General features: G+C 45.9%; 1 protein-coding gene across 2 annotated transcripts; it reads right to left on the bottom strand.

Moving 5' to 3' along the window:
• Nucleotides 1-918: 918 nt before the first annotated feature.
• On the bottom strand, nt 919-14,538 carry SLC46A2 (solute carrier family 46 member 2). Of its 2 annotated transcripts, XM_004372155.2 has the most exons (4): nt 13,180-14,436; nt 11,610-11,693; nt 10,937-11,093; nt 924-3,005 (listed from the first exon to the last, which is right to left on the bottom strand). In XM_004372155.2, the coding sequence occupies exons 1-4, from the start codon at nt 14,306-14,308 to the stop codon at nt 2,948-2,950; spliced, it is 1,428 nt and encodes a 475-aa protein (XP_004372212.1). In that variant the 5' UTR covers nt 14,309-14,436; the 3' UTR covers nt 924-2,947. The 2 variants fall into 2 exon arrangements, with proteins under 2 accessions (XP_023583146.1, XP_004372212.1); XM_023727378.1 differs by lacking the exon at nt 10,937-11,093 and having other exon boundaries at nt 919-3,005; nt 13,180-14,538.
• Between the last annotated feature and the right edge of the window lie 1,386 nt (nt 14,539-15,924).

Here is a 15,924-nt window from a genome sequence, read left to right as displayed (position 1 = left end):
GCAGTTCTGCTCTGTCCTATAGGATCGCTATGAGTCGGAATCAACTTGACAGCAACGGGTTTGGTTTTTTTGGTTTATATATACATATATATATATATACACACACATACACACTTTTATATATATATATATATATATACACACAGAGATTTATATGAAGGAAATGGCTCATGCGGTTGTAGAGGCTAGAAAGTCCTAAGTCCCTGGGTCAGGCTGAAGGCTTCTCCTGACTCACATAGCTGCTGGGGCTGGCGAACCCAAGATTGGCAGGTAAGCTGGCAGGCAGCTGTCTCAAGGACTGTGGAGGCTAATGAATCCTAAGATGGCAGGTAAGCTGCTAGCTCAAGTCCCAAGAACCAGAGGTCAGATGAACAGGTGACAGCTGGAGGATCCAGGGCAAGTAAAAGCCCTCAAGCCTTGCTAGAAAGTCCAGGCCACACCCCCCAAGGAAATTCCCTTTCAACTGATTGGCTATTCACAGCAGATCCCATCGTGGCAGTGATCACATTATATCAGATCTCATCATGGAGGTGATTACATCATTATAGGACTGCGGGACTGCATCATAACTGCCAAACGACTGAGAATCATGGCCCAGTCAAGTTGACACACAACCTTAATGATCACAGGAAAGAAGAAATGTCTGTGGTTCGTTAGGGTGTTAGTGTGTGTTGCGAATTAGGGGCCAGAGTGCAGTTGAGCTGTACCTAATGATGGGAAAACCAAAACCAAACTCACTGTCACCAAGTTGATTCTGACTCAAAGTGACCCTATAGGAGAGAGTAGAACCGCCCATAGGGTTTCCAAGGCTGTAAATCTTTACAGAAGCACACTGCTACATCTTTCTCCCGCAGAGCAGCTGGTAGGTTCAAATCACCAACCTTTTGGTTAGCAGATGAGCACTTTAACCACTGTCCAACCAGGGCTGCTTTAACGATGGCAATGCACTGTGGAAATGGACTTAAACTGGTGCTGAACTTGGCTTACTGATGCTACTCATGGTACTACTCATGATTAAAATAAGTCTGCAGTCACACAATGAGGCGGCAAGGTGGAATAAGAAAGACTTGAGATCAAGTCTTAGCTTTTTCTCTTACTAGCAATGTGGTTTTAGGCAAGTCACCTCTCTGAACTTCAGTATTGTGATCTTTGAAATGAAGACATACCTACTGTGTGAAAAAAATCAAATCCCACTCATCAGTTGTGTTCCACTTCTGTTCTGACACAAGCTGAACATGTAGCGTTTCTTCCTCTGACTCTGACCACCTGGAGCTAGGTCAGACCTCAAGTGTTAAAGGGCACAGTTCTTCAAACTGCCAAGTCTGCCCAAGACTTCAGACACAGCCACAAGCTTGGGAGTTCCCGTGACACCCTCACTTTTGACTTGCTGTCTTCCTCTACTCCCTTGGATTCGATAATTAGGTGACTAACAGAGCTCGTGGAAAGTGCTATTCTTAGGATTACAGTTTTATTATAGGAAAAAAGATACAAACGAAGAGACACATAGGGCAAATTCTGGGAAGTTTCCTGATGCAGAACTTCCTTGTTCCAAAAAAGGATACACTATCCTCCCACATGCATTGATGTCTTTCACCAAGGAGGAAGCCCATGGAACTTCCGTGTCAAGAGCCTTTATTGGGGCCTCATTATATATTTATACCTTAGCATTTGTTACAGGATACATCACTGCCTGCTGTTCTGTCTGCCCCATCTGCCAGACAATACACTCTGTTAGGGCAGGAACAGTTAAGTCTTGTTCTCACTGTTTCTCAGCACTTAGCATGGCGCCAGTACCTTAACAGATGTACCATAAAGTTTTGTTCATTTACCGCACCCCATAGGGTTTTCAGTGCTGTGACCTTTTTGAAGCAGATTGCCAGGCCTTTCTTCTGAGGAGTCTTTGGGCGGGTTTGAATCGCCAACCTTTCAGTTACCAGTTGAGTGCTTAACTGTTTTGTGCCACCCAGTAACTTCCTGCAAGGGGATTAGAGATACAAACTCTCTGAGCCCAAATGCTCTGAGATTTAAATGCATTCTTTGGCTTTGTGTTTTACCTCAGCCTTAGACTGTCATGTCTGTAGTTACAGAAGGGATCTGGCCTGAGAAAGAAGGACCACATACCATGTTATGAATACTGGTTTTATTAGGAGGCAAGTCTGATTTTATTTACATAAGAAAATAGGCTATACAAATAGTACCTCAAAATAAAAAGGCTTTTCACATATCTCCTCTCCCCTCTCCCTTCACACTATCTCCTTTGGGAAGGATTATTGACTGAAAGTGTTCAACTTAAGTATTCAAAGTACTCAAGTTAATATTCCATTGAAGAAAGTCTTCGGTATTTGAGTCTTAAAAAACAAAAAAAAACAAAAACCTACCCTGAGGCCAAGGCTGTCCTGAACCTTCACAGCTAAAAAGGCCCCAGGAAACAAAGCTAACTTTTTTTCAAGATTTAATTTTGAAAATATTGATTGATGTTCACTGATAACTGGCAGTTCTTACAAAACATCTCTTAGGCTGTTGAAAATGCATGCCTTTGCTTGAGTTCCCATGTGAGATACCCAGCATAGCACGCAGATGACTAGTTGGCCATACCTTGGAGTCTTCTGGAAGAGAAAGGGCTGGTTGTCCGCAGCTGGAGCCTGAAGCCTCTACAGTGCTGCATGTAACCTTTGACGGATCATGTTCTGCTGCCTGCAGAACCTAACTTCACCCTATAGAGCATCTGAAAGCTGAGAAAGTTCTTCCATCACCAGGAAAGTGTGTTTCCCCACCAACCAGGACCCCCTGAACCAGAATAGTTCATTCTCAGGCTGACTCTGGCTATTGCCACTCTTGCCATTGTTAGTCCGTGGGTTGCTTTGGCCACCAGTTCCCCAGTCTCTCCCTTTGTCTTCAAGGAGGCCTGGCCATTGCTGGCGTTTTCAGCTCCCACAAGTCAGCACCTTCATTTTTCTGTGATGTCTTCGAATTGCGACCGTGGAACTTGTTTATAGGCCACGATGCTGGAAGAATTTATAATACAGAATTACAAGAGAAAGCTGGAATGGGGTGTAGGGGATTCCTTTTTCTTCCCCACCAAAGTCGAGAAGATCTCTAGCTATCTCTTTATCATTGATAGACTGCCTGGCTATACACCTTGTGGCAAAACTACTCTACAGAGAATGTGCTGCGTGGAGTGATGACCTGAGGGAACTTCTCCCACTCCAGAATTATTCTAGTCTTGCAGTCCTGAACCTCTCCCTGTTTCCCATAGCACCATGAACCCTGTGCAGCTACATTTTCCTTTTCCTGGAATCTCTTTCCATCTCATTTCTGCCTGCTGATGAGCTCCCATCTATGCAGGTAGTCCCCAGCTTACACCAGGTTTCTGTTCCAACGACTGTAGTAAGTCCTGATGTAAGTCGAGTACCTTTTTTTTTTAGTTTCCATTATTATTGCCTTTTATTATCAGTATCTTTATAAATTTGATCTTTGAACATCTGTGAATAATCATCTGAGAGTGATAACATCAGCAAATTATGCGCTGCAACATTGTATATAGTACATATTACTAGTGATAAAATATACAAAAACAAAACCAGACTGTCGTAAGTGCAGTTCGTCGTAACTCAAATATGTCATAAGTTAGGGACTACTTGTATCTCAAGATCAAGATTAGCCTTTGCTAATCCTAGGCAGAGTTAGCTGCCTCATTTTCTGCCTTTCCATAGGCCCTTTTATCTCGTCCATAAATCACCATTACATTGCTTTAAAGTGTTTGTAGATCAGTGTAGATCTCAGGTTTCTGCCCTGGGTAGGTGGTGGTGCTATTTAAGGAGACAGAAAAGACTGAAAGGGGAGCAGATTTAGAAGGGCATCAAGAATCCAATTTTGGAAATTTAAATGATAACAGTTTTGGAAGTACTTTAGATTGCTTAGAGAGAATGTAAAGTGTGAAGATAAGCCAGAACAGAGCCCCAGTGAATTCCTACATTTGGAGGTTTGTAGAGAAGAAGCCATCAGGGAGGTAGGAGAAAAAACCATGAGAATGCGGTGTCATGAAAGTCAAGAAATGAGTGTCTCCCGAGGAGAGAGCGGTCAAGCCCTGGAGGCCAGAGAGAAACCGCAGAGGATGAGGACTCTAGCGTGTCCCCTGGATTCTGCTGTGAAGAAGTCATTAGTGGTTTTGGTGGAGTTAAGGGAGGATCAGACAAGTGGGTTGGAAAGTATATGGGAGGTGAAGAGGTGAAAGAGCATGTACCAACCAGCCTTTGGAGAACTTGGTATGAAGGGAGGAGAGAGAGGGTGGGAGATCATGTGTCAATTCTGGTAGAAAGAATTCATTAGAGGGATAGGTTGAAGATGCAGCACAAAGAACAGCTCACCAGTGGAGTGAGCTCCCTAAGAGGTGAGCGAAGCAGTGTCATGTAGTGGGTAAGAAAAACTGCCAGCAAAGCAAAGGCATAGAAGTTTCCTCGACACATCCAAACACCTTGAGGGACCGAGTTGCTGAGGTGGGAGGTTGGGGACTACAGTCTTAGGGGACATCTAAGTCGATTGGCATAGCATAGTTCATAAAGAAAATGTTCTGCATCCCACTTTGGTGAGTGGTATCTGGGGTCTTTAAAGCTCACGAGCGGCCATCTAAGATACATCTATTGGTCTCATCACATCCGGAGCAAAGGAGAATGAAGAAAACCAAAGACACGAGGAAAATATTAGCCCAAAGGACTAACGGACCACATGAAACAGATCCTCCACCAGCCTAAGCCCAGAAGAACTAGATGGTGCCTGGCTACCACCACTGACCACTCTGACAGGGATCACAACAGAGTCCCAGACAAAGCGGGATAAAAATGTAGAACAAAATTCAAATTCATGAAAAAAGACCATGCTTACTGGTCTGACAGAGACTAGAGGAACCCCTGAGACTATGGCCCTTGGACACCCTGTTAACTTAGAACTGAAATAACTCCCAAACCCCATTTTTCAGACGAAGATTTAGACAGGCCTATAAAACAAACAATAACACACATGAAGAACGTGCTTCTTAGTTCAATCAAATATATGAGACCAAATGGGCAACTCCTGCCTAAAAGCAAGATGAGAAAGCAGGAAGGAACAGGAACCAGATGAATGGACATAGGGAACCCAGAGTGGAAAGGGGGAGCATGCTGTCACATTGTGGGATTGCAACCAATGTCACAAAATAACGTGTATAAATTTTTGAGAATTTAACTTGAGCTATAAACTTTCACCTAAAGCAAAATAAAATTCAAAAAAAGAAAAGGAAAACTACATGCGTTCAAACTCTGACTTTGCCACTTACTAGCTATTTGTTGTTGTTAGGTGCTGTTGAGTCACTTTTGACTCGTAGCAACCCCATGTGACAGAGTAGAACTGCCCCATAGGATTTTCTAGGCTGTAATCCTTACAGGGAAAAACCTGGTAGCATAGTGGTTAAGTGCTACAGCTGCTAACCAAAAGGTTGGCAGTTCGAATCCACCAGGTGCTTCTTGGAAACTCTATGGGGCAGTTCTACCCTGTCCTATAGGGTCGCTATGAGTCGGAATCGACTCAACGGCAGCAGGTTTTTTTTTTTTTTTTAATATTTACAGGAGCAGATCGCCAAGTCTTTCTCCTGTGGAGCAGCTGGATGGGTTCAAACTGCCAACCTTTTGGTTAGCAGCCAAGTGCTTAACTGTTGGGCCACCAAGTCTCCTTTAGCCTTCAACAAATTACATAATATCTTTAAGTCTCTGTTTCCTCATCTGTAAAATTGGGATAATGATAGTAATTACCTCATAGGACTGTTGGGATGATTAAATTAGTTAAAATATATAAAATACTTCAAGTAGTGCCTGCCACATAGTAAGGACTATTTAAATGTTTGCTATTATTATCATTGTACAAAAAATTAATAAAAGGAAAAAGAGTAGAATGGGTGCAAATGCACATAGGTTTGTCTGTTTACTTTGGAGAAGATGAAGTTATTCTCTTCTGATGGCCTCTGTTTTCTCTATGAAACATGAGGCATTAGCTGAGTGCATGTGTGTTGGTGGAGAGAGCATTGTGGATGGGCAGAGCCACATAGCTATTTCCTCAGCTCTTCCATGTTGTGTGTAAACAAGAGCAAGGAGGAGATGGCAGATTCTTATAGTGACATGAGATCGGCTCACCATGGTACCAGGAAGGGGTGGGCCACGTCCCTCGGCTTGCAAACAGGCTGTTGTCAGCTCTGTTCCAGGAGCCACTCCTGGCATCCAGGAAGAGAATGCAGACTGTGACCCAGTCCAGCTTCCTGCTCTCTTCTGCTCTGACATACCTCCTTGGGTTTTTACGTTGCTGGAATGTAGCTTTTCTTTCTTGTTTAGAAAGTTATACTGGTCTTTCCTGTTACTCTCACTTAATGATTGATGGTACAGCCTTGGCCTCTTTTACCTGTAAGAATGTTTAAGGACCTCATTTATTTAGTTCTTTGTGAAAGGTAAAGATAATGGAAACACTCCCTGTATATTAGAAGTTCTTAGTCTTGGTTGTACATTAAAATAACCTGGAGAGCTTTTAGAAATTCCCATGCCCAGGCTGCAACCCAGATTAACTGAGTCAGAATCTCTAGGGTGAGGCCCAGCCATCAGTAATGTTTAACACTCTCCAGTTGATTCAAATGTGCAGAGAATGAGGCTTTATTTGCATATGTGTCCCTCTATTGCTAAATGGCTACAACAGAGGAAAACAATTAGCAGTCAGTAAGTTGCTTACTTGATTGGTTCAAAGTTCTGTTCCTGCTTCTGTGATACACGATCATTAAGACCCTGCACTGCGAAGAGGCCCAGAATAAGTAAAGCATTACTCAAGAAGAAGAACAAAGTGGGAGGCCTCACACTACCGGATTTTAGAACCTATTATACCGCCATGGTAGTCAAAACAGCCTGGTACTGATACAACAACAGATACAAAGACCAATGGAACAGAATTAAGAATCCAGAAATAAATTCATCCACCTATGAGCAGCTGATATTTGACAAAGGCCCAAAGTCCATTAATTGGGGAAAAGACAGTCTCTTTAACAAATGGTGCTGGCATAACTGATGTCCATCTGCAAAAAACTGAAACAAGACCGATACCTCTCACCATGCACAAAAACTAACTCAAAATGGATCGAAGACTTAAATATAAAATTGAAAATGATAAAGATCATGGAAGAAAAATAGAAACAATGCTAGGAGCCCTAATACATGGCATAAACACAATATGAACCATAAGTAACAATGCACAAGCTCCAGAAGAGAGACTAGATAACTAGGAGTTCCTACAAATCAAGCACTTATGCTCATCAAAAGACTTCACTAAAAGAGCCAAAAGACCACCTACAGACTGGGAAAAAATTTTTGGCTACGACAAATAGGATCAGTGTCTAATCTCTAAAATCTACAAGATACTGCAAAACCTCAACAACAAAAAGACAAATAACCCAGTTAAAAAATGGGCAAAAGATATGAATAGGCACTTCGCCAGAGATGATATTCAGGTGGCTAACAGACACTTGAAGAAATGCTCACAATCATTAGCCATTAGAGAAATGCAGATCCAAACTACAACAAGATACCATCTCACCCCAACAAGGCTGGCATTAATCCAAAAAACACAAAATAATAAATTCTAGAGAGCTTGTGGAGTGACTGGAACACTTATACACTGTTGGTGGGAATGTAAAATGGTACAACCACTTTGGAAATCGATTTGGCGCTTCCTTGAAAAGCTGGAAATAGAAGTACCATACAATCCAACTATCCCACTCCTTGGAATATATACTAGAGAAATAAGAACTGTCACACGAATAGATATATGCACACCCATGTTCATTGTGGCACTGTTCACAATAGCAAAACGATGGAAACAACCTAGGTGCCCATCAATGGATGAATGGATAAACAAATTATGGTATATCCACACAATGGTATACTACGAAACCATACCGAACAACAGTGAAGCCACGAAACATAACATGGAGGAATCTGGAGGTCATTATGCTGAGTGAATTTAGTCAGTCACAGAATGACAAATATTGTGTAAGACCACTATTATAAGAACTCAAGAAAAGGTTTAAACACAGAAGACAACATTCTTTGATGGTTACGAGGGTGGGGAGGGAGGGTGAGTGTTGTTCACTAGATAGTAGACAAGTATTATCTTAGGTGAAGGGAAGGACAGCACACACTACAGGGGAAGTCAGCACAACTAGACTAAACCAAATCTAAGAAGTTTCCTGAATACAAGCAAACACTTTGAGGGACAGAGTAGCAGGGGTAGGGATCCGGGGACCATGCTTTCAGGGAACATCTAGGTCAACTGGCATAACAAAGCTTATTAAGAAAATGTTCTGCATCCTGCTTTGGTGAGTGGCATCTTAAAAGCTTGCAAGTGGCCATCTAAGAGGCATCAATTGGTCCCAACCACCTGGAGTAAAGAAGAATGAAGAACACCAAAGACACAAGGAAAGTATTAGCCCAAGAGACAGAAAGGGCCACATAAACCAGAGAGTTCATCAGCCTGAGACCAGAAGAACTAGATGGTGCCTGGCTACCACCAATGACCACCCTGACAGGGAATACAACAGAAGGTCTCTGATGGAGCAGGAGAAAGGTGGGGTGCAGAACTCAAATTTTAGTAAGAAGACCAGACTTAATGGTCTGACTGAGACTGGAGGAACCCCAGAAAGCATGGCCCCTGGATTCTCTATCAGCCCAGAACTAAAACAATTTCTGAGACCAACTCTTCAGACAGGGATTGGACTGGACAGTGGGACATAAAGTGATACTCATGAGGAGTGTGCCTCTTAGCTCAAGTAGATACAAGAGACTAAACGGGCAGCTTCTGTCTGGAGGCGGGATGGGAAGGCAGAGGGGGTTAGGAGCTGGTTGAGTGGACATGGGGAATCGGGGGTGTTGGGAAGGAGTGTGCTGTCACAGTAAGGGAAAAGCAATTAGGGTCGCATAACAGTGTATGTATAAATTTTTGTATGGGAGACTAACCTGAAATGTAAAGTTCATTTAAACTACAACAATAAAAAAAAAAAAAAGAAAAAAAGAAAGACCCTGCATGGTTTAATTGAATTAAATACACACACAAAGCAGATGAAACTTGTAGAAAGGAACCAATTATTGAATTTTCTAATTGCTTTCATTTGCCTGTTTTTATCTTTAGCTATGACACACATTAACTAGTAAGACTTGTTTTCTTTGTGTGTAGGTATTAGGTTAAAGAGAATACTTTAGCCAATTGCCACTCAAATATGACTGAATAACTTTCAAGGAGCAAAACGACTAATCCATTACCCACTTGGCCAAAGGGCTGGGACTCCTAAGAAATCCACATCCCAAGCTAGCTCTAGCCACGTCCATCCTGCTCAGTCAGCACTTGGATGAAAACAGGAGCACATGAAGAGGCCTAAGGGCTGGGCAGTTGGAGGACGGGTCTGGCTTAGTCCCACACCTTAGGAAAATGAGAGCTGAGCCAAGAGGCCACTAACTGGTAACAATGTCTGCTCCATGCACAAGTTCTCTCAGCTGTTCGATCTTCATATCATAGTCTTCTCAAGTATGAAATAAAGCAACGAACTGTCCTAGGAGGTTCAATCTTCTCTATAGACAGAAACCCACATTATAATGTCATGTAAAAATTCCAAAAAGGGCCTTATTACCATCCACTCCCTGCCTCTTCCAACCTGCCTTCAAATAGTTCTCACTCTGCTGCCTCTGACATTACTCATAGGTAAAGCTCTCATCTGCCTCTAGATGGGCCTTCTTAAAATACAAATTTATATCAAATCTCTTGTACCTTACTGTGGATATATTTATCATATTCCTTTCTCTTCTGGTGGGACTGATACAAGCATGAGAGACCCTCAGTTAAGGGGACGGAGTAAAAGGGCCTAAACCATCTAAAGCTGTGCTGCCCAGTATGGTAGCCACATGTGGCTACTGAACACTTGAAATGTGGCTAGTTTGAATTGAGATGTGCTGTAAATATAAAACATATACCAGATTTTGAAGACTTAGTACAAAAAAATTTTTTAAAAGAAAATGTAAAATATCTCATTGATAATTTTTTAATTCATTACATGTTAAAATGATATATATTGGGTTAAGTCAAATATGTTATTAAAATGAATTTCACCTGTTACTTTTAACTTTTTTTAATGTGGTGACTCAGAAAATTTAAAATCGCTTGCCTGGCTCACATTTGGGGTTTGCACTATGTTTCTATTGGACAGGGCTGGTCCAGAGTAGGGCCGAAGACCAAACTATTCCCAGCTCTTGGTTTTGTGGATGACCTAGGCTAATGCTCTTCCTATGGGACCACAGTGCCTCTCCTTAGCTTCTCCAGCCTTCCTCCTGTCTGTCAGCTCCCAGACTTGAGTGCTCTTATTTTACAAATGAGACCAGTGAGGTCCAGAGTAGTCAAGGGCATTGTGGAAGGCCCTACAGAGGAGCTCACACAGTCCAGTGGCCAGGACTTTTCAGTGGCACTGAGCACAGAGGTTGCCAAGTGTCAAGCCCTCTGAGGACACAGGAAGTACTCAGAAGTGAGGCAGGATGGCTCTCATCTAAGGAAACTAAACAGAGGAGGACTGAGTGGTCCAAGAGAGTTGCTAATCCCAGCTTCTGATTACAAGCAAGCATAAGAGCTCCTGTAAATGAATTGTCATTACAACACAGCCCAGAAGTGAGTCAGCAGGTTGCAGCCTTCTGGTCACTACTCAGGACTTTGGGAAATTCCCCATTTGCCAGATTATTGATTTGGGGAAACAGGAGGACTTTTTCTTTGTGAGAGAGCTTGCTTGGAACCCACTGCATAAATGCTGAAACAGGGTGGGCTGGAGATGGCCCAACATTCCTTGACTTAAGCACCAAGCCTCCAGCCCAAACAGCAGATACTGCTCCTGTCTTACCCGATAGGGATGATGGCCAGGAAGGAGAGAAAGGAGGAGAGAGTAAAGCAGGTGCCGACGAACTTTTCCATGGTGAGCTGATAGATCTCATTATACACTGTGGATGTCACTACCCCGGTTAGAGCCAGGGACAGCTGCAGTATGACAAACACCTTTCCTGTGGAAAGGACAGAGGTTATCAAGATGTGCTACACAGCATGCTTAATGTAACTGATGTCACTGAATTACACACATGAAAAACAGTGATTGGCAAATGTGTTATATATAATTTTACAACAATTAAAAAAAAAGTGCTGCTGTCCCTTCCCTATCCTCCACTAGCTGAGTTTCTGGGGAGCTCTTAGGGAATCCCTAGCCCCTCCCAAGACTCCCCCTCAGTCTTGGGGGATCAGTTCACCAGGAATTCTGCCTCCATCCAGCTGGAGCTCCCTGACACCTGTGAGGATAATGTTTTTCTTTGACTGTGTCTTTTCAGTAACTGTCTTTCTCAGTCTTTCCCACCCTTCTGTTTTCACCCCCTCTGCCCTGGATGGAAACCAGTGTATTCCTCATGTGTTTGATGCTGCTTCTGGAACTCTCTTGTGTGCCTCCTGCAGGTCTGAACCCTATGCCCCAAGCTGAGCTGCTCCGAGGCAGCCCTGGCAGAAGACCCAGAGAGACCCCTTTCACTCACCATAAGAGGAGCCCTTTATGAGCTTGGACATTGCTGATCGGATGGTTGTGATGGGGATCAGAGCAAATAGCATGATGGCTCGAGCTGCAAAGAGATCACACAAGAAGACTCCTCCTTGTAGGCTTGCCCTTGGCCAAGGAGTAAATTAGAACCAGGCGAAAGCTTCACTTAGAAATTTCTTTTACCACAATCCCCGGTGGCTTGACCTGAAGAAAGCAATTTCTCGGTGGACTGATTAGTGCTCTCCCCAGGCCAGACTCTGACTCCTAGCACTCTGATGGAGCTGTATATGCTGCATATTTATCTGTGGCAGGGTGCAGTTGATATGGTGACAGGTGGTGAAGGATGTCTCTATTGACAGAGTTCATTGGTTTCTAGGGAAGTGGAGCTGGTGCCCCTGAAGTGACTCAAGTTCCCTCTTTTTGCCTCCCCAGGAGGGAGGTGCCTGCCATTCACGAACATGGCAGTCACCTCTGGGAGATGGTTCCCAGGAGCTTTGGCAAATTGCATCCAAATACATGTCCCATCAGCACAGCTGCCTACACATCCCTCCTTCCCTCAAGCCCTATCCCTACTGATTACCCAGATGTAGTGTGTGTGTGAGAAAGAGGAAGAGAAAGGGAGGAGAAGGGGAAGGAGAAAAGGAAAGGAAAAGGAAGAAGAAGAAGGAGGAGGAAGGAACGGGGAAGGGGAAGGGAGAGAAGAAAGAGAATGTGACAAGGGAAGGGGGAAAGGGCAAAGATAATGGTACTCTGGTCTTTCCACGTGGCTGATCTAACTCGGAGTTAGCCAGAGGTATCCTCGTCATTTTTTAAGGTGTTTTTCTGAGGCATGTGACCTGGGCCCTGGCACAGCCTCTGGTAACCATCTAGAGTTGTACTTTCTAATACATTAGCCATGTGTAGCTATTTAAGTAAAATTAACTAAATTTAAAGTTCTATTCAGTTTTAATAGTCATCTTTCAAGTCCTCAATAGCCACATATGACTAGTGGCTAATGTCTTGGACAGAACAGATATAGAACCTTTTCATCACTGTAGAAAGTTCTATTGGGCAGTACTGGTCTCGAACTTTCTGCTTGTGTCATTGATGGAAACTTCATTTTGCTTCCTGAGAAAATTTATTACGTTGGCTGTGGAGGGAATTTATTGAGAATTTTAATCCATTTTTAAAAAGCCCTTGCTTGGCACAAAATGATTTTAAGTAAGGTGCCTTTTCAGCAAGATTACTTAATGTTTTATCCCTTTAAAATTGGGGAGAAGAGACTCAACCCACTCTCCCTCTCCTTCCAAGGCCATCCTGAAGACTTCCTTATTCACTCTGGGCATCACTGACCAACACCACCCACGTTGACCTCCTAGAGCCAGGGACACCATTCTGGTAACATTTTTATCAGCAACACCTTAGAAGAGATAAACTCAAGTGCACATAATCCTGTTTCCCTTGTACCTCCTAGGTAGCAGGTACAGTGCCTGGTGCTGAGCTGGCACACCTGCACCACAGCATCCCTGATGTTAGCCTGGTGAGGCAGGGGCCTGCAGCGGCCTTCCTCCTGAGAATGCCAGACTCACCAATGTAGAACATGTATGTCTTTTTCACAAAAGCCAAGAGGAGGGCTCCAGACCCAAAGGAGACCATCCCAATCATGATCATGGTGGTGTCTCGGAAGCAGCGGGAGAAGATCAGCACGCCCAGGAAGCTGGTGATGAAAATGATGTACCCTGCAGCCATACCGTAGCCCACCTGCACTTGGTTCCAACTGAGAGGTGCCCTCAGCACAAAAAGTGGCATCACATCCACTGTGCCCACCACTGCCAGGTCATATATGATGGCACCCACAAAGAGCAGGGCAATGATGGCTTTTGGGGGCTTTCCTTTACCAAGAGGTGGGGGATGCCCCACCACACTCTGCTTCTCTGACTGATCAGGATCCAGGGTGCGATATGTGCCAACCATGCCAGACACCGTATCCACGGTGGTGAGTGCCTTGTTGGACTTGGCCACCGACTCAGGGACCTTCAGCACCAACAAGGAGTAGAAAAGGCCAAAAGTGGCGCAGCTCACGCTGCAAGCCGTCAGCACCAGGCCCTGCCTGGCGCGCCCAGCGATCTGCTTAAAGAGGTGCCCGGAGGCCATGCTTCCGCAGAAACCCGCCAAGCCCAGGATCAGGTCAATAAGGACGAGGCGCACGGAGCGGCGGCCCTCAGAGGAGCCCAGGGATCCCAGGGCCATGACTCCGGACCAGAACGCCGAGAAGCCGCCGCACAGCCCCTTCAGCGTCGCCGCCGCGTACATCACCTCTAATGGCCAGTCCAGCAGAACCTTGAGCAGCAGCCCGAGGCGGCAGAGCAGGAAGCCCAGCAGGGGCACGCAGATGGAGATCTTGCGGTGGTAGCGATCGCTGAGCCAGCCCAGCCAGTAGGCGGACAGGAGGGGCGTCAGGCCCATCACGAGGTTGTAGATGATGTAGAAATTGGAGATGGCCCTCTGCTGTTGGTCCTCTACAGCCCCCCGGGTCGACGGGCTGGCGCTGTGGTTGGAGGACCCCCCAGCGTCGTAGTACTCCTTCACTACAAGGAGCAACCCCGCGTCGTAGAGGGAGGCGGCCACCTGGGTCGAGGCCACCACGGGCTCAATCCAGGTCCTCACCTGGAGGCGAGGCAGGTGGCCCATCCACGGGCAGGAGGTCTCGGGGCTCATGTGGCCCCTCTAATAGGAGGATGGAGGGACTTGTTCGCGGTAGCGGCTGGAGATGCCCACAAATTCAGAGGCTACGGAGAGCCGAGCTCAAGCGGTGAGCCCGAGAGTGCGCTGTGCCTTCCGCGAAGCGCAGGAGAGGGAGTGGAGCTGGGTCGCCGGGACGCTCGACGCGTGTGACCGCAACCAGCCCAGTGGCCAAGTAAGTGGCCTCCTGGGCTACGGCCACTCCTCCTCAGGCCAGAAAAGGCAACGCTCCGCCCCCGCCCCCGTCCCCGCCGGCCCAGAAGGGCTGGCGACAGCCTAGGGAAGCCAGGTGCGGAGAAGCACAAGGCGAGTCTCCGCCGCGGAGCCCCCGCCCTTTAGCCACCGCGTCACGCTGCCCTGGCGAGCGCGGCCGCCTGACGAGGGCCGAATTTCCCAACAGCCAGGCGTGCCCGAACCTCCTGCTGTCACAGGGGAACTTCCCCTACGGCTTGTCACTTTCGGGGCTGAGACCCAGCTGGAAGGGGAGCCCATGGGACAGGCCCAGAAGGCGTTTCCAACTGCTACCCCAGGAAGGCTGGTTTGGGGTGAGGGGTGGGATGCCTAGGATTCTGCCTGGGTAAGTGCTGGGGTGTGAGCTTTTATTTGCTGGGTTTGAAAGTAAGAGGGACCCATGTGATGTAGGGAGTTGGGAAGCAGAGACTTTGAGATAAGTAAAAATTCAGGAGCAGCTAGGCCCAGCCCTTCCTCCCAAGGCTAAGGCTTCTAGGAGAAGAATCTTGCTTGTTGCACCTGCATAGGTGGGCCCCTCCAGCATGGGCCCCAGCCTGCAGGGCTTGCAGAGGAGAGAGGAGGTCCACTCAGCCAGAGATGTCCCTCCAGATGATAAAACTGGCCCCAGGGTAGAGCCCACTGGAAAGGACAGTCACCAGCGTCTTCTCCTGGATACTGTCCCCAGGATCCCTTTCTGCTTCTTACTCATGGGCTTGACTATGCTGAGACCTCTGCTCTCCCAGGCAGCCTTGCTTCCCTCTTTAAGTACACACTTCTGCAATGAGGATCAGGGTGATGGGTGGTGCAGGGGTAAAAATGCACCAAGAACAAAACACTTCTCCAGAGTCACCGTCAGAGACTGAGGTCAGAACACAGCGTCTCTCCATCTTCCTCCAAACCCCACGCCAACGTAGCCAAGGCAGCATGGATGTGCAGGAAGTCACAAAAAGGAGACTCAGGTCTGCAGGGAGAGTTTAAAAATCCAAAAGGATAATATTCTCTTGGGAGTAGGGACTGGACTCCAAAGGATTTTGTGTAGAAATGTGCCCTTCAGGTAGTTTTAAAAAACCAGCTGCTGTCAGGTTGATTCCAATTCATGGCAACCCCATGTGTGTCAGAGTAGAACTGTGCTCCATAGGGTTTTCAATGGCTGATTTTTCAGAAGTTGATTGCCAGGCCTTTCTTCCAAGGTACCTCTAGGTGGACTTGAACCCTAACTTTTCAGTTGGCAGCCAAGTGCATTAACTGTTTGCACCACCCAGAGAATATAGGTAGTTTTTAGGTGGGCTATAACCTCTTCTCTCCTTCTTCCCAAGGTGTGCCCTGTAGAGCTGGCCTGGCAACCCCCTCAAAGCTTCCTC

This window comes from Trichechus manatus, unplaced genomic scaffold (assembly GCF_000243295.1).
Source record: "Trichechus manatus latirostris isolate Lorelei unplaced genomic scaffold, TriManLat1.0 scaffold00016, whole genome shotgun sequence".
Lineage (NCBI taxonomy): Eukaryota > Metazoa > Chordata > Mammalia > Sirenia > Trichechidae > Trichechus > Trichechus manatus.
Note: the sequence above shows the minus strand (reverse complement) of the source record. Positions and strands in the feature narration are given on the sequence as shown.

Excerpts from the sequence above, each read along its gene's own strand:
- SLC46A2 (XM_004372155.2), bottom strand. The coding sequence starts at position 14,308 with ATGAGCCCCGAGACCTCCTGCCCGTGGATGGGCCACCTGCCTCGCCTC. Across the intron at positions 11,694-13,179 it reads GACATACATGTTCTACATTG|CTCGAGCCATCATGCTATTT; the intron begins GTGAGTCTGGCA and ends ATCTCTTTGCAG. Across the intron at positions 3,006-10,936 it reads CTGGCCATCATCCCTATCGG|CATCGTGGCCTATAAACAAG; the intron begins GTAAGACAGGAG and ends AAATTCTTCCAG.